At 47.5% G+C, this 22,146-nt stretch overlaps 1 protein-coding gene across 1 annotated transcript; it reads left to right on the plus strand.

Annotated features, from left to right (window-relative positions):
* The first annotated feature begins 2,291 nt into the window (after window positions 1-2,291).
* VPREB1 (V-set pre-B cell surrogate light chain 1) lies at window positions 2,292-3,208 on the plus strand. The gene is made up of 2 exons (XM_036076482.2): window positions 2,292-2,541; window positions 2,627-3,208. The coding sequence occupies exons 1-2, from the start codon at window positions 2,496-2,498 to the stop codon at window positions 3,031-3,033; spliced, it is 453 nt and encodes a 150-aa protein (XP_035932375.1). The 5' UTR covers window positions 2,292-2,495; the 3' UTR covers window positions 3,034-3,208.
* The last annotated feature ends 18,938 nt before the right edge of the window (window positions 3,209-22,146 follow it).

Here is a 22,146-nt window from a genome sequence, read left to right on the forward strand (position 1 = left end):
ATGATAAGAAATCTATATTTGATCTTCTTCCAGTTCCTGGCACAGAGCTCCTGAAACTTTTGGAGTTTCCTTCCTTCCTTCCTTCCTTCCTTCCTTCCTTCCTTCCTTCCTTCCTTCCTTCTTTCTTTCTTTTCTTTCTTTCTTTCTTTCTTTCTTTCTTTCTTTCTTTCTTTCTTTCTTTCTTTCTTTCCTTCTGTCTAGGAAATAGAAGTATATTGAATACACCACAAGGGAGCTGAGGGCAGGACAGCAAAGGAGAGACTGTCTGCCTGGAGTTTCTTAAGTGATGAGAGCTCTGGAGGTGTCTTTGGCTATTCATAATAACCCCCCAGATGACCACACCCGTAATTGCGGGGTGTGGTAGGCACGTTGCTGGTGAGCAACCCCTCCTGCTTCCTTTCCTGCCCTGGAAGAGGATTTCTTTCATTCCAGGTGGGAGCTCTCTGGGTCCCCACAGTCAGTATGGCCCAGAAGACCTTCAGCACGGACACCAGAAGGAGCCGCTGGCAGACTGCCAGTCCCACGGGGAACTAAGTCACAGCCAGGAGATTTCCTGCCCTCTGTCCTGGAAATTATTGAGGTGTGGCTCACCTTGCAGCCCCTTTAGAATTAAACATGTGTTCTCTTCTCAGTGGCTGGTTCTCCTCATGCCTTTTGAGGAGAAACAGCAGCTCTGATAACACACCCCCTGGAGTGACCCCTTTTCTTTTTTTCTTTTCTTTCTTTTACCTCCACCAGAAGAGAGACCTTGCCTTAGAGCCCCCTGAGAGGGCACCTGGGTGGCTCAGTCAGTTAAGCATCTGCCTTGGGCTCAGGTCATGATCCCACGTCGGGCTCCCTGCTCAGTGGGGAGTCTGCCTCTCCCTCACCCTCTGTCCCCTGCTTGTGCACTCTCTCTCTCAAATAAATAAATCTCAAAAAAAAAAAAAAGAGCCTCCTAAGAGCTGAGGACCCACATCACTTCCTGGGCTTCTCTCTATGGCTGTGTGAGAAAGTTCTAGAATGAGATGAGGAGAGAAGGGATGATGAGGTGTGATGGTTGATCTCATGTATCAGTTGGACTCGTCAAAGGATGCCCAGACTCAACGTTATTTCTAGGTGTGTCTGTGAAGGTGTCTCTGAGTGAGATCAGGATTTGAACCAGTGTACTCAGTAAAGCAGGAGGCCGTCCCCGATGTGGGTGGGCATCTTCCAGTCTGTCGAGGGCCTGAATAGAACAGAAAGGGGGAGGAAGGCGGAATTGGTCCTTTTCTGCTTCCTGTCTGCCCGCTGAGCTGGGACATTGGTCTTCTCCTGCCCTTGGACCGGGCTTTACACCACCAGCTCCCCTGGTTCTCAGGCCTTTGGACTCAGACTGAGTTACACCACTGTCTTTCCCGGGTCTGCAAGATGGCAGGTTGTGGATCGCGGGGTGCACGATCTTGCAGACGTCTGGCAGATCGTGGGGCTTCTCAGTCTCCATACTTGAGTGAGGCAATTTCTCATAATAAATCTCTTCATATATATGTGTGTAGATATATATATATATATATATATATATCCTATTGGTTCTGTTTCTCTGGAGAACCCTGATTAACGTAAGGACATTAGTCTTCATCTGAGCATCCTGACAACCTCCGGCTGCACAACTGCAGGGCTTTGTGAGCCGCACGGAGCAGAGAGTAGGCCTCAGGCCTCCCGGACGTGCTTGGTGATGGGGTCAAACACAGGTGGGGCAGGGATGGGACACACAGAACCTCTGCAGGTGCAGGGACTGGCCAAGGAGTGGGCCGAGGACCAGGGGGACACTGTCGTACCCGCTCCCTGGGCAGACTCTTGTGAAGAGGAGAGAGGTCAGGAAGCTGGGGCCAGGCCCCTGCAGGACCCGATGGGGGAGCTACGTCTGCCGCCACCTGCCCTGGGCCGCACCTGCCCCCTCGCCCAAAGTCCCTCCTGGTGCTTCTTTCTTGGAAGCTGTGAGTCACGGCTACTTCATTCTAGGAGGAAAGGGGGCTGGGTTTGGAGGGAGGGAGCGGCAGGAGCGTGGAAGGGGACAGAGTATCCCACTCACCCCAGGGCCCCAGCATTTTCTGCTGCACAAAGCAGGTGTTTTCAGCACCCTGAGGTTGTGTTCTCTCTACTGGTTCACCAGGCATGTAAATTTGGACAAGAACCATATTACTGCGGGGTTCAGCTCCCTCAGGAGGACGTTGAGGTTACCCTACCTCAGGGACCCAACCTTGCAGGCTGGCCTCCTGGGCACTGGCCCGTGAGTTTCCAGCAGGTGCTTCCTCCGCGAACGCTTCCATGGGGCCGAGGCAAGAGCCACAAAGGCAGCCATGGGACCGTTCCCCAACCGACGCTGCAAACTCTAGAAAGTTCGGGATGGTGGGGGCCAGGAAGCAGGCATGCAATGGCTCCACCCCTGGGAGGGCACAGGAGGGTGCTGGCCCAGCCCTGAGAGGCCCCAGGAGCCGTGACAGCACAAGGGAGACAGAGCCCAGCACGTCTACACCATGTCCTGGACTCCTGTCCTGCTCGCACTCCTCGTCCACTGCATAGGTGAGAACACCCCAGAGCTCACCACCCCCGGCCCCATCCCCTGCCCTCCTCTGCTCCAAATACCCATGTGCTTCTGTGTCCCCAGGCTGTGGCTCTCAGCCAATGCTGAACCAGCCGCCGTCCATGTCCTCGTCCCTCGGAACCACAATCCACCTGCCTTGCACCTTGAGCAGAGACCATGATGTCAGCATTTATAACATCTACTGGTACCAGCAGAGGCCCGGCCACCCTCCCAGATTCGTGCTAAGATATTTCTCCCGCTCGGACAACAACCAGGGCTTCAAGATCCCACCTCGCTTCTCCGGATCCAAAGATGTGGCCAAGAACACAGGGTATTTGAGCATCGCTGAGCTGCAGCCTGAGGATGAGGCTACGTATTACTGTGCTGTGGGAGCCCAGGGCATGGAGAAGGTGAGGGAGAAAATGAGGGAAGAAAAGGAGCCTGCTGTTCCAGGGTCGCAGGCACCACAGGACACACTTACCATGAACTAAAGACAGACGAGCATGCATCCTCAGGGAGACGTGGGTGTGGGCAAGGAGGGCCTGGGCCATGAGCTTCACAGGGCTGAGGAGAAGAGTCCTGGCTCAGCTTCTTCTTGTCTGGCAGTCTTGCTTAGACCCCCCCGAAGGCCGGATTGGGGGATTAAAGTTGCTTGTGTCCTGGGCAGTTGCTTTGCTGAGTTTGGTGCGCCTGGTGTGCTGAATTGTACTGGGGAGGCCCCAGAGGTTCTGTGAAAGGTCAGGAGGAGTGGGCCCCACCCAAGAACCGACATAGAGTAAAGGGCCCAGGAAACTGGCTGCTCACAGTCTGCTTGACCCCAAGCCCCTGCTCTGGGAGGTCCTACGGGGGTAGGGGCTGCACCCGGGGGACACTCCTGTTGAGGACAGGAGGCTGTATTGTGCAGGAGTTACAAGGTAAACCAGCCTCTGGGGGGGGACAGTGGGTGCCGAGTGATAGGTGGAGAGCAGGTGCTCCACCTCGGTTCTACTGACATTCGAACACGGTTCTGTGTGGTGAGGCTGTCCTGTTGAGCAGCAGCCCTGGCCTCTAACCCAACGGATGCCTGCTCCTTCCTGCCCCTAAGTATGACAACCAAAAATGTCTCCAGACATTGCCAAACGTCCCCAAGGTGGCAAAATTACCTTGATTAAACACCATTGATGCAGGTGAAAGAAATGCATGGATTCTTCTGGGCAAGAGAGTGGCAGCAGCTGGTAAATATGTTCTATAAAGGGCCATATAGTAAATAATTTGGGCTTTTTGAGCCATGTGATCTTTGTCCCAACTGCTCAATTCTGTCCTTAAAACAACGTGACAGCGGTCACAGACAATACGTAAACGGGTAGGCATGGCTGTGTTCCTATTTAACTTTATTACAGAAACATAGGGCTGCACCAGATATGCACGCAGCTTGCTGACCCCTGCTCCAAGGAACCCCCCTGCCGCTGGGTTTCAATCAAGCCGCGCCTGGTGGGGCAATCAAGGTCAACCTTGATTCCTCCTGCCTGATAACTCCATGGAAACCTCTAGACCCATGGAAAAACCTGGAGGCAGGGGGGCATAGCCTTGCTAACGGGCTTATTGGGTGAAGAGGAAACAGTGGGTGTCTGCAGCCCTGACCCATTGTGCAGCACCCTGAGCCCCTAGGTGGTGGGTCAGGACGTGCCCTGCAGAAAGGGACCCCGTACATAAGAACCTAGGGGAGACGTGCCTCATACTCAGAGAGGTGCCAGGCAGGTTATCTGTCCTGTGATCCCAAACCTGGCTGAGAACATCCATTTCCCAAGGGGTCCTCCAGAGAGGTGGGCGCATGTCAGTACTGGACCTTTCACCGGTGTAAAACAATGGTCTCAGCTCGTGCCATGTTCTAAGTGCCCTCTGAGCTTCTACTTCCTCAAATGCACTGCGTTCTTATTATTATATTATTTTCTCATCAGTCACCAGGCCTGGCCTGCCTCTTTGTCAAGTCCTTTCCTTTAGCCTGAGTCATTTCTCACCTTGACCGTTATCTGGCTTCCTGCCTGTCCCCACTGCTGCAGCCTGTGCCCTCCGTTCCGCCTCCTCATTACTCCCAGATCCAGCCTTGCCTGCACTCCCCCTCCCTAACCTTTGATTGTCTCCCACCTTCGAAGTCACCTATGCAAACCACATCTATAGTTTTTAATTTTCTGTTGGCTACATTTTTTTTAAAAAGGTAAAAAGAAACAAGTGAAATGATTTTTAATGGTGCATTTTATTTAAGCCAACACATCCCAAATGTTATCATTTCAGAATGCAGTCAATATAAAAATTAGCTATGATGATTTTAAACTTTTTTTTCCATATGAAATCTTCAAAATCCAGTGTGTATTTTATACTCGTGGCTCATCTCAATTTGGACCAGCCACATTCCAAGTGACCAACAGCTGCCTGTGGCTTGGGCAGGACAGTACAGATTGAAGGGAAAAATTCAGACTCCTTAACATGACGCAGCCTTTGGAGGCTGGCCCAGATTTGGTTCCAGGTCCCATGTCTTATACAGCCCCCCCAAGTGTTTCTGCCGCATTAAGCATCTGCAACTGATCCAACACCTCATTCCCTCGGTTGCCTCCAACTCTTTTTCCAAGCCGTTCATTTGCGGACAGGACTTTCTGTCCCTTTACAGTGTCCTCCAGCTGGCTTCCCAACTCAGGGTTCCACAACAATCTCAAATCTCACTCCTTGGGCAAGATTTCCCTGACCTCTTTACGCAGTTACCAGCTTCCTTCCATGTGTAAACATTGTGTTTTCCTAACTAAGCACCTACCACACAGATCTAAATTTATTTTGCAAGTCTCTCTCCTTTACTAATGTGCAAATTCTTGGTGGGCAAGATCCATTCTACTCATTTGATGTGTCTGATAAACACAAGGTGCTGACAGAGTTGAACGAATAGATGAATGAGCAATTGATCGCATGACTGAATGAATTCTTGAGTTCCAAAGACCCTGCCATTCTAGGATTCCCTGAGATGGCTGGGGTCATTGTGATTCCCTAAGAAGGGAAACCATGTCACATCAGTGACTGGCCACATTCTGTCCGGCTGTCTGTCTGTCTGTCTGTCTCTCTCTCTCTCTCTCACACACACACACACACACACACACACCCCTCTGGTGCCTTGCATTTGAAGCTGGTGATTATATACAGCACCCGGGAGCGTGTGGGAAGGAAAAGGTCAAAATAGGCCAATGCAAGGAAGGGACCATTTGGGGAACTTTCTGAATCAGTAACAGAGGAGAGAGATGCCAGAGAGGGTGGGGTTCCCAGATTGCTGGGATCTGGCAAAGAGCTCCCTGACCCCCTGCCACACCTAAGCCTCTACAACGCTCCCAGCAGTGACACAAGACAAGAACCTGGGGTGCTAAGAACTGTGGTCTATGCACAGAAATGCTTGACACAGATCCCAAATTTGACATGGAAACACAGAACCCAGTGGGCTTGGATGTGGCCCCAGTGGTACTGAAGACGGAGGACCCAACGTTCTGATCTGAGACCTCTGACATCTGCGGAAGACCCAGGGGTCTTGGGGGCTGGAGCATGCCAATCAGATAGAGTGAAAATGCAAGGGGCTCTCGGAGCATACAGAAGGCCAGCTCTGTATGGCTGGGACACGGTTTGGCAAGATGAGCTGGGGGAGGTGGCCCCACATAACAAGGGTGGTGGAATTAACATGAGGTCACCCATTAGGACATGCGGGGCCCTTGCATTTCATTCTAAGTTGTGTTTTTGTGAGGTAAGCACAATGCCCTAATCCATTCCTTTGTTACTGGATGCAAGCTGGAGATGTCCTCATTCCTGCATTCCTCCTTCGCTTTGGTAAGAAAACTTGCCCTCATCAGTGATTCAGTCCGCTGAGGAACTATGTGTAAGGTAAAGGCAAGATAAATGTTTGATTTTTTTTCCCTCTTATTTACCAACTATCAAAATAACAAGTCAGTGTGCCAGCTTCATCCAACTTTGATTTGCTAGTGTCATGATAAGCCCATGAGTATAAGCGTATTTGAGGTGTTTAAATCCATTGCAATTATTAGAAGTTTTTCTGTCTTTGACCAGTACAAGCCCATTCAGATTGGTCTGTAATCAGGAACATGTGGAGGTGTCAAAAACAGTACATTTAATTTTATTTTCGGTATTTAAAAAATGTGGGCAAATTTCCATTCCGACTACTTCTCAAGGGGATGATAATTTAGAACACACTGAATAGAGAAATGGGTCTCACACATGGAGAAAGACCCCTGCGATGAGAAAATCATTCTTTTGCAACCCTTAATGTGATCATAGTAATGATTAAGGCAAGGACCATAAATGGGAGCCAAAACCATTGGGTGTTTGGTTACCGGGACACAGAGCATGCGTAAGTGTCACCCCACATACTCTAGTCACAAAGGGAACACGGACATTTCCACTGGAGAAAGTTGGCTGTCACCCCCCATGTGGCGCTCAACCCTGGCTGCTCTCTTAATGGGACGACCCAACACCGGTCCCTTCTGGAGGGCATAACAGGAAGCACTCTATGCCCAGGGAGCTGGAAACATTGCACCTGAAGAAACTCAAGCTTCCAGCTTTTACTGCCAGTTCTCAGGAAATACAGGGGCCCCTGGAAACAGCCAGACAAACCCAGACTGTGGAATGCTAGAAAAGAAAATTGGCTTGGACGCTTCAAAAAGTGAGTATCAAGAAAGAAAAGGTGTAGACACTTACAGATGAAAAGAGTCCAAAGAGATCTAACAAGTAACTAGAATATAGGAACTGAGATTAGATCTTCTCTGAAGACCAAACTAAACAAAAAATAGTCACTATAAATAACAGCCATCTTGTGGACCATTGTGGAAATTTGACTGTGAAGCAGATATTAGCTATTATGGGATTATAATAATTTTCTTAGATGGGATCATGATATTGTGGCTTTTTAGGAGAACGTGTCAGAACAACTGCAACTGAATTTTTCCAAACTTTTAATTTTGAAATAATTATAGATTTACATGAAGTTGCAAAGTAATGTACAAGGATGTCCATGCACATTTTCTCCAACTTCCTCCAATGTTAGCGTCTTGCATAATTATACTACAGTATCAATACCAGGAAATTGACATTGGTATAGTCCAGAGCTTACTCCATTTTCTCCAATTCTACCTGCACTCATTTGTGAATGTGTGTGTGTGTGTTGTATGTGTGCGCCAATGTAATCACATGTATATCTTGGCATGATCACCACCAATCAAGATATTTAGCTCTACCATCACCACAAGGCTCCTTCATGCTACCCCCTTATAGTCACATCCATCCCCTCATCCCTCCCATCCCCAACCCTTGCAAGCATTAATCTGTTCTCCATCTCTTTAATTTTTATGTCCTTTCGAGAGGGTCCTAGAAATAGAATCATATAGTAGGTAACCTTTTGAGGCTGGCTTTTTCCATTCAGCATAATTCCCTTGAAGTTCACCCAATTTGCTGCATGTATCAATAGTTCATTCTCTTTTATGGCTGCACAATATTCCATGGAATGGATTACCACATTTGTATAACCATTCTCTCATTAACAAACATTTGGGTAGTATCATATCCAAAAATGATTTCAAAATATCCCATAGCCCTAAATAGAAATCCTAAAACTATAAAACTTCTAGTAGAAAATCTTTGTGACTTCAAGTTAGGCAAAGATTTCTTAGATATAACAAAAAAGTACTGTCTGTCCATAAAATAACAGGTTGATAACTTCATAAAAATGAAAAAATGTCAGCTCTTCAAAAGACACTGGTGAGGGGCGCCTGGGTGGCTCAGTCGGTTAAGTGGCTGCCTTCGGCTCAGGTCATGATCCCGGGGTCCTGGGATCGAGCCCTGCGTCGGGCTCCCTGCTCAGTGGAGAGTCTGCTTCTCCCTCTCCCTCTGCCTGCCTCTCTGCCTACTTGTGCTCTCTCTCTATCTCTCTGTCAAATAAATAAATAAAATCTTTAAAAAAAAAAAAAAACACTGGTGAGAAAATTCAAATACAAGCCACAGCCTGGGAGAAGATATCTGCGAAATATATACCTGATAAAGGGCTTGTATCTAGAACACATAAAGAACTCTCAAAACTCAATAATGAGAAAACAATCCACTCAATTTTAATAAGGGAAATGTTTTGAACAGATACTTCACTAACAAAGATATAGAGAAGGCAAATAAGTACATGAAAAGATACTCAATATTGTCAATCATTGAGGAATTAGAACCACAAATTAAGGGCGCCTGGGTGGCTCCGTCAGTTAAACGTCTGACTCTTGATCTCAGCTCAGGTCTTGATCATAGGATTGAGAGTTCAAGCCCTGCGTTGGACTCCATGCAGGGTATGGAGCCTACTTAAAACAAAACAAAACCAAAACCAACAAATTAAATTCACAACAAGATAACGCTAGACATCTATTAGAATAGCTAAAATAAAAAATCTAACAATGCTAAATGCTTAAAGGATGTGGAGCAACTAGAACACTCATACATTACTAAAGGCATTGCATGACGATACAGCTATTTTAGAAAACAGTTTGGCAGTTTCATATAAAGTTAAATGTACACTTACTTATGACTCAACAATCTCACTCTTCGATATCTACCCAAAGGAAAAGAAGACATATCTTTACACAAATGTTTATAGTGGCTTTATTCATAATCACCAAAAACTGCTAAGAGACCTGTCCTTTGATTGGTGAATGGATAAACAAACTGGAACATTCATACAGTGGAATAATAACTCAGCCACACAAAGGAATGAATGACCGCTGATATATGCAAGACATGGATGGTCTCAAGTGCAGTAGGCTATGTGAAAGAAACCAATTTCAAAAAGGCTACATATTGTATGATTCCATTTACATGACACTCTAAAAATGCAAAACTATGGGGATTAAAAAAAGAGAGACCAGTTGATTGCTAGGGGTTGCAGGTGGAGGGATGGGGTGATGACAAAGGAGCATGACGGGTTTTTAGGGGTTATGGAACTATTCTATATTTTGATTGCGGTGGTGGCTAAAAGACTGAATGCATTTATTCAAACTCTGAACCGTACACTAAAGAGGATGCATTTTCATATATCTAAATTACATCTCAGTATGCCAGATGTAAAAAAAAAATTTTCACATACTAAGTGCCACGTTGATCTGTCCTAGTAATGATACCACATCTGGAATAACTAGGGTTGCCACTTGATTAAGTTTACCACCATTCTCAGCCCTGATCTAAGTAGAATTTTCAGGGACCAGATGAGTGATTTAAAAGATGGGGATCCCTGTATCTACTTAAAGTTTTGGGGTTGGGAACACATTTTGCAATTCCACCTAGAGTGCCATATTGGTTTTTGTCGTGGTTGTTGTTTGTTTTTAAGAAAGATTTTATTTTTGGGGTGCCTGGGTGGCTCAGTTGGTTAAGTGACTGCCTTTGGCTCGGGTCATGATCCTAGGGTCCTGGGATCAAGCCCCGCATTGGGCTCCATGCTCGGCAGGAAGCCTGCTTCTCCCTCTCCCACTCCCCCTACTTGTGTTCCCTCTCTTGCTGTCTCTCTCTCTCTCAAATAAATAAATAAAATCTTAAAAAAAAAAGATTTTATTTTTATTTATTTATTTGAGAGAGTGAGAGAGCAGGGGGAGGGGCAGATGGAGAAGGAGAGACAGAGAATCTCAAGCAGTCTCCGTAACGAGCCCAGAGCCCCACACAGCGCTCAACCCCACAACCCCGAGATCACGACCCGAGCCGAAACCAAGAGTTGGACGCCCAACTGACTGAGCCACCCAGGTGCCCCCACATTGTTTTTTGATGACTTACATTGGCTTTGTGAGGGTGAGGCATGATTTCAGGAGCTTGAATCTGGCCCTTTCCATCATAATGGCTCCTACTCCACAGGTCATGAATGAACATGAGGATTCTACCAGCTAAGTATGTCCATACAAATTATATGTCCAGAAACAGGAAATGATCACCAGCCAGTTTTGCAGATCCATTGGACACAGTGTGAAACTGACATGGGAGAGGAATCCATTAATCACCAGTCCTCTGTATTATAGTTACCTGCAAACGAACAGGATGGCATTTTTGTGGCCCTGCCTTCTGTATCACCTCAGAGGCTGTGTCAACAGCTCCCAAAAGTGTCTGGATATTCCCATTTCCTGTCAGTTATTGGGTAAATAATGGAAGGATCCCCTTGGGGAAGGATTTCTGAAATATCGTAAGGTCCTCCCTCAAGTACACCTGGCTTTCCTATTGATTTGTTCTGGATCTGGGAATAGCTTATATCTGGAAACTGGGAAGGATTCGTGACTCTCCACTGGTGTGGCTGAATCATTGGTATGACTCACCCACTTGCGATCACTAGTCAACCCATACGTGACTGCCCCTACATCTGATACCTTGGTGCACCGTGGTAGATTAGTCATTTCCACATGTCCCTGTGGACCAGAGTCTCTTGGTTGCCATCTCAACTTTTCTGCCTGTGTCAGTTTGAATCTTCTGAGGGTTAAACACCAAGCTGGGACTGGATATGCACCAGAGTTTTTAGGGCAAATAGCTGTAAGGGGGAAGGAGCAGGAATTGGTAGGGATAGCCCTCAGACCATACTACTGGTCTGAGACCTGGGAAAGGAGAAAGGGAAAGAAGGAATGGTGAAGAAGAGTCTTAGGTTGCAGTTCTAGGAAAATCTTATCCACACTGATGGGGAGTCCCCAGGCAAAAGTTATCCATTAGGGGTGTCCACGTGGGGAGGAGTGGTCCATCACTTGTAACTCGGCCAGTAAAGTGATGGGAACGGCCTGGATGAAGCAGCTGAGGGCTGTCATTCAATTGTCTTCTCTCAGCCCTCCCCCCAGGAGCTCTGGAAGGAAATCCAGGAGGGGCACTTGCATGAGGCCACCACACTCCCTTCCCAGTAAGTACTTCCACCTGGTCTCTGTGCTTTGGTGCTGTCACTGGGGCTCCTGCCATACTCATTGAAATAGACTAGTCCAATTCCATGGCAGCATGCCCACCACGAGCCCCAGCCTGTGGAAGACAGCCACAACTGAGCGTCTCCAGAGTGGCAGCGCCTCCCATCAGCTTCATTTCATGAAGGGAGTGTCATCTGAGCCCTCTGGAAAACAGTCCACTGGTGTTTCTCTGGTCCTTTATAATAAGCCCACTATAGCATGAACACCTTCCTCTGATCATTTTGACCCTGTTCCTCAAGGTTGAGGAAGTTCCAGCATCCCCATCTTTTTGACAGTAAGGTCCCATTTATCCAAGTTTCAATCACCATCCCATTAGGACCAAACCCTAGGTGCCTTAATCATGAGTGGACTGCACCAGGATCAATAAACTCTCCCCATCCAGCTTTTTACCCTCCTCTTGATCCAACAACTTCAAGACACATGTAGGCATGAACTCCTAGGTCCTTTTTGGTCATTCCTCCTGTCATCCAGAGATAGTACTCATGTCAGGTCATTTTGAGACTTGATGTTTCTTACTAGTCCAAAAGAAATGATGGGATGTGGGACATTTCTTGAGTAAGGCAAGCATAATCTGAACCAGCCTGTGGATGAGGTCTCCGCAATGTCTCCAGATAAAAGTTGGAAGCTCCAGACCTGTAGGAAGGAGGAAGCCCCTTGGCCCAGAGGTTTTAGGGAATCAGAGTTACCGGTTAAGTGTATGCAGCTAGATGTGCCCATGCCAAGTCCCAGGTCCCATGCCTTCCCTATCACAGCCTGACTTTGGTGTCAGAGACACTGGGGCTGTGAAATCTGTTGACTTGTTTCTCCATTACACTCTGCCCACAGATCTTGACCTTCCCTCTGCCCACAGGTTACAAAGGTCTCTAAGCACTGCCTAGAAGCCATCTGTCTCCCACATCAGTTGGCTGTCCTGAGCCTACCATTTTCTTCTGGTGCTGTTGGCATTTAGCAACAACCAACCCACTCCACTGTTTTTTAGTGATCATTTCCGCCATATTGCTCAAATGTTGGAGATATTGCATTAGTCAATGCAACCCCTTCCATCTGAACTTGCAGATCCACCACACACGAAGGTCTTATCAGGTAAATGTCTTATTACTTGGGGAACTGAGCATGCTAGAGTCCTTACTTCTATTTGGCTGGTGAGCTATCCAACTCCAGAATTTCACTCTGAAGATTTGCTCCTTATGACCACCTATAACACAATCATCTACTTAGGGTTTCACAAGAATCAGATCCCGGATCAAATGCAAATAGCTTATTTAGGAGGCGATCCTACAAAACATGGATAAGGAAGGGAAGGATGGCAGGAAAACAAGTTACCACTCTTGGGGAACTGGAGTTTAATCCCACTGGGGACCCCTGGGAAACATTCTAGAACACAAACCTCAGACTATCGCTGTGGAAAGGTGGGAGAACTGAGGTGTCTATGTACCAACTCTCATTGGTCATTCGTTGAGAGCTTCTTCTGGGAGGAGCTAATTTCTTGCACCCCTGTCCTCCCCTGCACACAGGCACAGACGGTGCTGGTGGCCAGAGATGCCCGGGTGATAGCAACTAAAAGTCAAACAGAAATGCAAGTGTTGAGGGAATACAGGCAGGTCCCTGACAGCATCTACTACAATCTCCAGAGGCTGAATGAAGGTACTAGCAGTGGAAACCAAGAGGACTATGTTAATTCGAAAGATGTTGGAGGCAGATGGAGAGTCCTGATGTGTAGACCGAGGGTCTGAGTCTAGGTGAGTGTCTGTCAGGGTTGACTAGAGAAGCAGAATCACTGTGAGGGATGCAGAACAAGGGATTACTATGAGGGTGGGTGTTATGCCGTGGCGTGAGCGGTGGAGCAATCTTCGCAGGCTACTGCATCTCCTCTAGTGTTGAGCCTGTGCTCGCTCGAGGTCATCCACATCTACAGTTGGGATCAGATCGCAGTTGGATACCCATCTCCTCTCCCACATCAACCTCGGTGCTGGCGGTGACCCGTGGAAGAAGCTGGCACAGAAACAGTGATGGCAGCATTGCATTCAACTTCCAGATCTTCCATAAGTGTTCCCCTACACCTCACCCTAGCCAAGCCGTGCAGGGAAGAGAATTCTGCTAACGTGGTTTAGCTGAGCTCAGCCAAAACTGTACAAAGCCACCCCCAAGGGACTGAGGAGGAGAAAGCTGCTCTAGAGAAATCTGATAATGTGTCTATTTTGGTTTATAGTTTGTAAGATTGTGGAGCGTAGAGGGAAGTCAACAGAAATGGGAAAATAACATTGCAAAGAACGTGAACACTGCCCATAATGATTGGCTGGTTGTCTGCACGTAGGTGGTGGCCACAGCTACAGAGGGGGAGGGGGAGGCAGAGGAGCACCCTTCAAAATCAGCACTAATCTGGGACACTGGGATGGTTGGGGCTTGACACAGGGTTTTCCCCATGACAGGGACAGGGAGGAAGCAGCTGCTGGGTCAGTACGCAAGTCTAGGTGCCGTGGACTCTGCCACTGAGTCCCCATCAGTGAGCCTGAAGCCCAATCCAAGACCGGTAGGCTGCTATGAGTCGCCCTCGTGCGGACACCCTGGGACAAGGCCACAGCGCCTCCTGCTGGCCACAGGTCAAATTTCAGTCTTTCCCCGAGGGGGTTCTTAGATCCCAAACCCCAGCATCGGACAGTGATTCAAACTCTGGAGCTGCCAAAGCTGCTCTGAGAGATGGGGTGGCCGAAGAACGAACAGATGGGGGGTTCGTTCCGGGCAGCCGAACGTTTCCATCTTTTCTTTCTTGGCTCCTGCGTCTTGTTACATAACCTTCCTAATTCTAGGTTTGAAAATGCACTAACTTGGGGCGCCTGGCTGGCTCTGTCAGTGGAGCATGGGCTCTTGATCTTGTGGTCCTGAGTTCAAGCCCCACGTTGGGTGTAGAGTTTACTTAATAAAAAAAATTTTAATGTACCTTTTTTCTGTTTATTTTGTTTTGCTTTTAGCTGTTCAATATATCTGAAATATATCTTTGCATACAGAGAAGATAAGTAGTTGAATTTTTTTAAATGTGGTAAGTTCTGGTAAGGCTTAATAAAAAAAGACTTAACTACATGCTTATATTGTGCTTCAAATTTCACTCTTTAAGGGACTGATGAGTCTTTTCTGCTCTTATTTGTTCAGAGAACAAGCAATTATATTTGATGTTCAATCTAATGTGCTTCTCTCATTGGCTAAGATAAATAAAACACTTTCAAATTATTTTTGCTCTTAAGAAGAGTAAAATGATTAGCTTCTTACAGTTTAATTAAATGGCAAAACATTACCACAACAAAGGGAAAATCAACTATGTATCTATAATCCAAAAGGTTGTACATCCAGAAAAATATAAATACCCCAAAATAAACAGAATCTTGAATTTCATTTAATATTTGAAATATCATGTCTACAACCATACCATCCAATCTCATCTGAAATATCACCCCACTTCTTTTTGGACGTGCTTCATGCATCAAAATGTATTTTTAATTGAGACATAACTGACATATAACACTGTATTGATTTTAGGTGTGCAATATGATTATATGTATCTATTGCAAAATGATTACCACTGCAAGTTTGGTTAACTACCATCACCACACATAGTTATAATATTTTTCTTGTGATGAGAACCTTTAAGATCAACTCTCTAGGGGCGCCTGGGTGGCTCAGTTGTTAAGCGTCTGCCTTCGGCTCAGGTCATGATCCCAGGGTCCTGGGATCGAGCCCCGCATCGGGCTCCCTGCTCCGCGGGAAGCCTGCTTCTCCCTTTCCCACTCCCCCTGCTTGTGTTCCCTCTCTCACTGTGTCTCTCTCTGTCAAATAAATAAAATCTTTAAAAAAAAAAAAAAAAAAGATCAACTCTCTTAACTTTCAAATATATACATTACAGTGTTGTTAACTATAGTCCCCATGCTGTACATTATATCCCTAGGACTTACTTTTCTTACAACTGGAAGCTTGTACCTTTTTTTTTAAAGATTTTATTTACTTATTTGAGAGAGAGCGAGAAGGAGAGCACAAGCAGGGAGAGCGGCAGAGGGAGAGGGAGACACGGGGCTGGATCCCAGGACCCCAAGATCATGACCTGAGCTGAAGGCAGACGCTTAACCGACTGAGCCACCCAGGCCTCCCCAGAAGTTTTTACCTTTTGACCACCTTCATCCATCTTGCCCACCCCCCACCCCCTTATTTTTCCCTAATGGACAAGAACTTCATTTCTTCATTCAACAAACACTGAGTGAGTGTCGACTGACAGGCACATCCAGCACAGAAGACGCAGTTGTCAGGAGGCAGTGCTTTTTCTCTCGGGGATCTCACATTGTGGTGGAAGGAGAAAAACTGGCCAACTAAGCAAATATATCATCTGTAAGGTGGTGATAAAGCAAGGTTGGGACAGAGGGTCATGGGAATGTTGTCCTGATCTGGGGCAGGACAGGCCTCTCTGGGGGGGGGGGGGACACCTTAGCAGAAGCTGCTGTGGGGAGGGTGTGAGCCAGGCAGACAAGAGGACGGCCAGACCAGGGGTGAGGGCATCCAGGGCAGGGCGGTGCCTGGTGGAAGGGCGCTCAGGATGTTCTATGAATGTTCTCTGAACAGCCAGACCAGGAGTACTGAGAATAGGAGGAACAAGGTCGCTGAGGGGCAGGCTGAGGGCCCGGAAGCCATTTTAAGAATTCTGGCCTTTTCCCTGAGTGAATGGAAAGGGAATTTTATTTGACTGGTTTTGTTTTTAATGCTTAACTTCGATTTCTTTTTAAAATTGAGATTGTGGGGCACCTGGGTGGCTCAGTCGTTAAGTGTCTGCCTTCGGCTCAGGTCATGATCCCGGGGTCCTGGGATCGAGACCTGCATCGTGCTCCCTGCTCTGCGGGAAGCCTGCTTCTCCCTCTCCCCTCCCTCTGCTTGTGTTCCCTCTCTCGCTGTGTCTCTCTCTGTCAAATAAATAAAATCTTAAAAAAAAAAAAATACTGTAAAATTGAGATTGTGGGGCGCCTGGGTGGCTCAGTCAGTGAAGCGTCTGCCTTCAACTCAGGTCATGATCCCGGGGTCCTGGGATCGAGACCTGCATCGGGCTCCCTGCTCAATGGGGAACCTGCTTCTCCCTCTCCCTCTGCCCCTCCACCCCCATTCATGCTCTCTCTCTCAAATAAATAAATAAAATCTTTAAAAAATAAAATAAAATAAAATTGAGATTGTGCTTCAGTTGAAGGCGCTACCTATATGACCCAGGTGGCGGCCGATCCTAGGAGAGGACCTCTGGGGTGCATGAAAGGGCAGGCCAGACAGAGCGGGCTGCACAACCTGAGCCCCCCCCCCCACAGGCATGTGTCAGGCTTGTGTGTGTTCTAGTGGTTTCTGATATAAATATTTTTAAGAGCTTTGCTCAGCCTCTGTATCTTGGAGAAATCTGACTTCCCACACGTAACACAGATGTCTTTTTCAAAGGCTTTCCCTTGGGTATTGTGTTTTGGGCTATTTGCAAGTCAGACTGAGGTTTTGCCAAGGTCAACCCCTGTCAAAGGCTGCTGAATAGCCAATGAGCCGGGGTCTCATCTTCCCAGTGGTGCTGACAAGGCAGGGAGAGATGGACGGGGCTGGTCAGGGCTGGTGTTTCTCTGTGGGTCCCATGGAGCCACTCCTCTGGCCCCAGTCAGCTTCTGGGGGGGGAGGGGTCAGCCTCATCCTTTGCCTGAAAGAGCTGCCGTTCAGCCACCACAGGCCAGGACTACAAGGGGCACAGACCCCTACAGAGGCCGGGGCTCAGAAAGGCTCCTTCAGCCGGGTGGAGGGTGCGGTGGTGAGGGATGGGACAGCAGACAGGAGAGGCCCCACGCCTTTGTTTGGTTTGCTTATCTTAAGCTTCTGGAAACAATGCCTGGCATCTTAAGCACTAGGGTATTTTGAATGAATGAGTGGCCATCACTTCGAACCGCATCACTCATCCGAAGCAACTAGCTCCTCTTCCGAACTGGCTGAGCTTCCGGCTGGACACATAGGAGCCCAGTGAGCAATAATGGCTCAGCCTCCTGGGGACACCTGGGCCATACCCCTGCGTCTCTCCCCTTCACATCTTCTCCATCATCTTCAGCCTCACACCTGCTCAGCCTGATGCCCAGAGCCCCCCTTTCTTCCGGTCTCTTGGAAATACCCCCCAGATCCTCCTCCCTCCTCTCTTGATTAAATTATATTCCCCATGTGCCTTAACTCAGCCATAAACTTCGTTTATAGTGGATTTGCCCATGCACAGGTGGAAAATTTAAATAGTGAAATTATAGATGTTCTTATATACTTAAAATTATTAATGGAAAATTGCATTCAAACAAAATGTTACCCCATCCCTGACCCCTATGTTCTTCTTGACCTTGACCTTTATATTAGTCAGGGTTCTCCAGAAAAACAAAACCAATAGGAGATATAGATGGATGGATAGAAGACAGACAGATAGATATAGCAATATCTAGAGACTTATTATAAGGTATTGCTCATGTGATCATGGAGGCTGAGAAGTCCTATCGTCTGTTATCCACAAGCTGGAAGCCCCACAGACTGGTGGTGTGGTTCAAAGGCCCAAGAGCTGGGGGGTTCAATGGTGTAGATTCTGAAGGCTTGGGGACCAGGCGTACCCAGGGCAGAGGAGGATCAGTGTCCCAGCTCAAGCAGACAGGCCGAGGGAGAGCAGTTCCAACCTTCCTCTGCCTTTTTGTTCTATTCAGGCCCTCGATGGATCAGATGGCGCCCATCCACATTGGGGACATGGACGTGGGGAAGGGGCTGTTCAAGTCCCTCACATCTACTGTGATGCCTACGATTAAAAGAACAGAAAATACTAATGGGGGTGAAAAATATGAAAAAGAGTTAAAGTCTAAAGAAAACACTGCCATCCCCTGCAAGCCTCCTGTCCCCTTCCCTGAGGCTTCATTTCTCACCATAGAGCTAAGGCATAACGCTAGGGAGGCCCGAAGTTGGGGAGCAGGAATTCTACGCGGGACTATCTGGAATGCAGCTGAGGCGGATGGAGCTGGGAGGGTGATTGTCCGTCCAGACCAACCACAACTCTTCCCTCCGCTTCCAGGGACTACCTTCTAACTGGGAAGTGTGGAAAAGTCCCTCAAATCGGCACTCTCCTCTCATTTTCTGCATCTCAGTAGTACGCCCGCGAAGAGGCACGGGTTTCCGAATGTTCTACCCTCAACATCCCGTTCGATCTCGACTTCAGTTCAGCGGACGTCAGATCTGTCCCACAGAGTCGCACCTCTGGCCACAGGTGACCACCAATGGTCTCCATTACCTACAAGTGCAAACACCATTCAACTAGGCCACCAGGGGGCAGTGCAGAGTTGCATTTGCACCTTGTTACTCAAAGTGTGGTCCGTATGTTGGCTGGCTGCCACGGCACCACCTGGGGGCTTGTTTAAAAAAATGCCTCGTTTCTGGGGCAGCCCAGACCTGCTGAATGTGAATCCACATTTTCACAAGGTCCCTGGTATTCTCTGCCCATCGAAGTCTGAGAAAGCACGTCCTTAGCCCTCATCATCTGGTTCAACCTCACCTGCTGAGAGGCTTGCACTCAACCTACACATGTGGGCAAGAAGAGAAGTCACTTCCCCTTGGTCTCTGGCGCCTCTGGGTTCTAAACTGCACACCCCTTCCCTCCTACTCAGTCTGGGCTATTTTGACATCCTGACCAAGCCTCCCGCTGGAGTTTTGCAGCCCTGCTTCCTTGATTGCTGCCGCCCCTCCTGGGAGCCAGCTCCCTCCTCCAGCATCCGGTCTCCCCTGTGGCTGTCCAGAGGCTGTGGCAGGGCAACCGGGATCCCTGAGTTTAGGTCCAGCCCCTCCTTCTCCCTGAGACCTGGGGCTGTTCCAGGTGGAACCACAGCTTCTGAACCCTGGGCAGTGGGTGAGTGTCACACCCTCACAGCGGTGCTGGGGGGGAGCAGTTTCAATCTGGACCCCTGGGACAGACCCGTCCCCAGCTCCAAAGGTGCCGAAAGCCCAAGGTCAGAGGCAGGAGTGGGCCCAGCATCACAATGAGGAAAAACCGGGCTGAATCAGGGGCCTCCCAAGGTCTGCCCCTGTCCCTTGTATGATGTCTGCTAGGGTGCTGGCCCCCGTTATTGGTCCGTGCTGTGCCCATCTCCCTGTTGACCCTGAGCTATCCAGGACGCAGTGCCTGGCCCTTGGGGATGATCGGTCACTGAGTGTGGGACACAGGGAGCCGAGCAGAGTCGTAATCCTCCATGGAGTCCGACCTCTCTGTGGTCCTCATGAGCTCCATGTGATAGGAGGAAGTCAGTATGTCTGTCTGTTACAGCATCTCAGCACCGTGGCTGGACAGATGCCAAGGGAGCACCTGGGATGGCCTGGCTCCACTAGGGCATATGGCACCCATGAAATTCACTCTGGGAGACCCTAGGGGGGAGCCTCACAAAGATGGACGAGCCACCAGGACCACACTGCTCCAGGACACACTGGGATACAGAGGACCTAAAACAAAGGGTGGTTTCAAACCTGAACTCTAGGTCAACCAACCGTGAAGGGCAGGGTGGATCTGACAACTAGCTTCTGCTGGCATGCGCAGCCGAACCAGTGTGTTGCTAGACAGCGTTTTCCACAAGTTTTCCCATCAAAACTCCCAGTAAGAAATGCATTTCCCATCATCATCCAGAGTACATCTATGTATTTCAATTACTGAAGCAAAATCCCATGAACTGTCACCAGCCCGCTCCTTGCACGGGGCGCTCTCCGTTCTCCCACCTGCTCTAGGCTACTTCATTTTTGCAAAACACTAGTTGCAACCACTGAACTGCTATCACAACCCTCTGAGTTACAAGACAAACTTTGAAAAGTGACAGTTGAGATATATCTATATTTATATATATATATATATAATGAAACTAAGGTTTCATTTATTTTTTGATAGCTGATGATTTTTTTCTCGGCCCCACCAGATGGACTGACTGGTGGCCACACTAACAATAACAGCAATAAGAAATGTGATCATAACAGCCGTCCTCCATATGTGTTATGCTTGCTGTACTTCTCCATTTAAAAGGCATGTTCACCATACACAAAAATACTCAAAATGGTTGAAAGACTTAAATGTGAGACAGGAATCCATCAAAATCCTTGAGGAGAACACAGGCAGCAACCTCTGTGACCTCAGCTGCAGCAACTTCTTGCTAGACACGTCCCCAAAGGCAAGGGAAATAAGGCAAAAATGAACTATTGGGACCTCATCAGGATAAAAAGCTTTTGCACAGCAAAGGAAACAGTCGACAAAACCAAAAGACAATCGACAGAATGGGAGAAGATATTCGCAAATGAAATATCAGATAAAAGGCTAGTATCCAAGATCTATAAAGAACTTATCAAACTCAACACCCAAAGAACAAATAATCCAATTAAGAAATGGGCAGAAGACATGAACAGATATTTCTCCAAAGAAGACATACAAATGGCCAACAGACACATGAAAAAATGCTCAATATCACTCGGCATCAGGGAAATACAAATCAAAACCACAGTGAGATACAAACCTCACACCAGTCAGAATGGCTAAAATTAACAAGTCAGGAAATGACAGATGTTGGCGGGGATGCGGAGAAAGGGGAACCCTCCTACGCTGTTGGTGGGAATGCAAGATGGTGCAGTGACTCTGGAAAACAGTATGGAAGTTCCTCAAAAAGTTGAAAATAGAGCTACCCTACGACCCAGCAATTGCACTACTGGGTATTTACCCCAAAGATACAAATGTAGTGATCTGAAGGGACACCTCCACCCCAATGTTTATAGCAGCAATGTCCACAATAGCCAAACTATGGAAAGAGCCCAGATGTCCATCAACAGATGAATGGAAAAAGAAGATGTGGTATATATATATATATATATATATATATATATATATATATATGTATATACACACACACACACACACACACACACACACACACACAATGGAATACTACTCAACCATCAAAAAAATGAAATCTTGCCATTTGCAACGATGTGGTTAGAACTAGAGGATATTATGCTAAGCAAAATAAGTCAATCAGAGAGACAATTATCATGTGATCTCACTGATATGTGGAATTTAAGAAACAAAACAGAGGATCATAGGGGAAGAGAACAAAAATAAAACAAGACAAAATCAGAGAGGGAGACAAACCATAAGAGACTCTTAATTATAGGAAACAAACTGAGGGTTGCTGGAGGGGAAGTGGGTGGGGGGATGGGGTAACTGGGTGATGGACATTAAGGAGGGCATGTGATGTAATGGGCACTGGGTGTTATATAAGCCTGATGAATCACTGACCTCTGCCTCTGAAACCATTAATACATTATATGTTAATTAATTGAATTTAAATTTTAAAAAAAAAGCACGTTCAGGGGTGCCTGGGTGGCTCAATTAAGTGCCTGACTTTTGGTTTCGGCTCAGGTTGTGATCTCCTGGTGATGAGATCGAGCCCCAGGTCGGCTCCATGCTCAGTGCAAAGTCCTGCTTCATATTCTCTTTCCCTCTGCCCCTACCCCCCAAAATAAAGAAATAAAATGAAATCTTTAAAAAGCATGTTCAAAGGACAAATACTATATGATCCCACATATACGAGGACCCCAGAGTCAGATTCACTG

This window comes from Halichoerus grypus, chromosome 13, assembly GCF_964656455.1.
Source record: "Halichoerus grypus chromosome 13, mHalGry1.hap1.1, whole genome shotgun sequence".
NCBI classification, from domain to species: domain Eukaryota; kingdom Metazoa; phylum Chordata; class Mammalia; order Carnivora; family Phocidae; genus Halichoerus; species Halichoerus grypus.

Excerpts from the sequence above, each read along its gene's own strand:
- VPREB1 (XM_036076482.2), top strand. The coding sequence starts at position 2,496 with ATGTCCTGGACTCCTGTCCTGCTCGCACTCCTCGTCCACTGCATAG. Across the intron at positions 2,542-2,626 it reads ACTCCTCGTCCACTGCATAG|GCTGTGGCTCTCAGCCAATG; the intron begins GTGAGAACACCC and ends CTGTGTCCCCAG.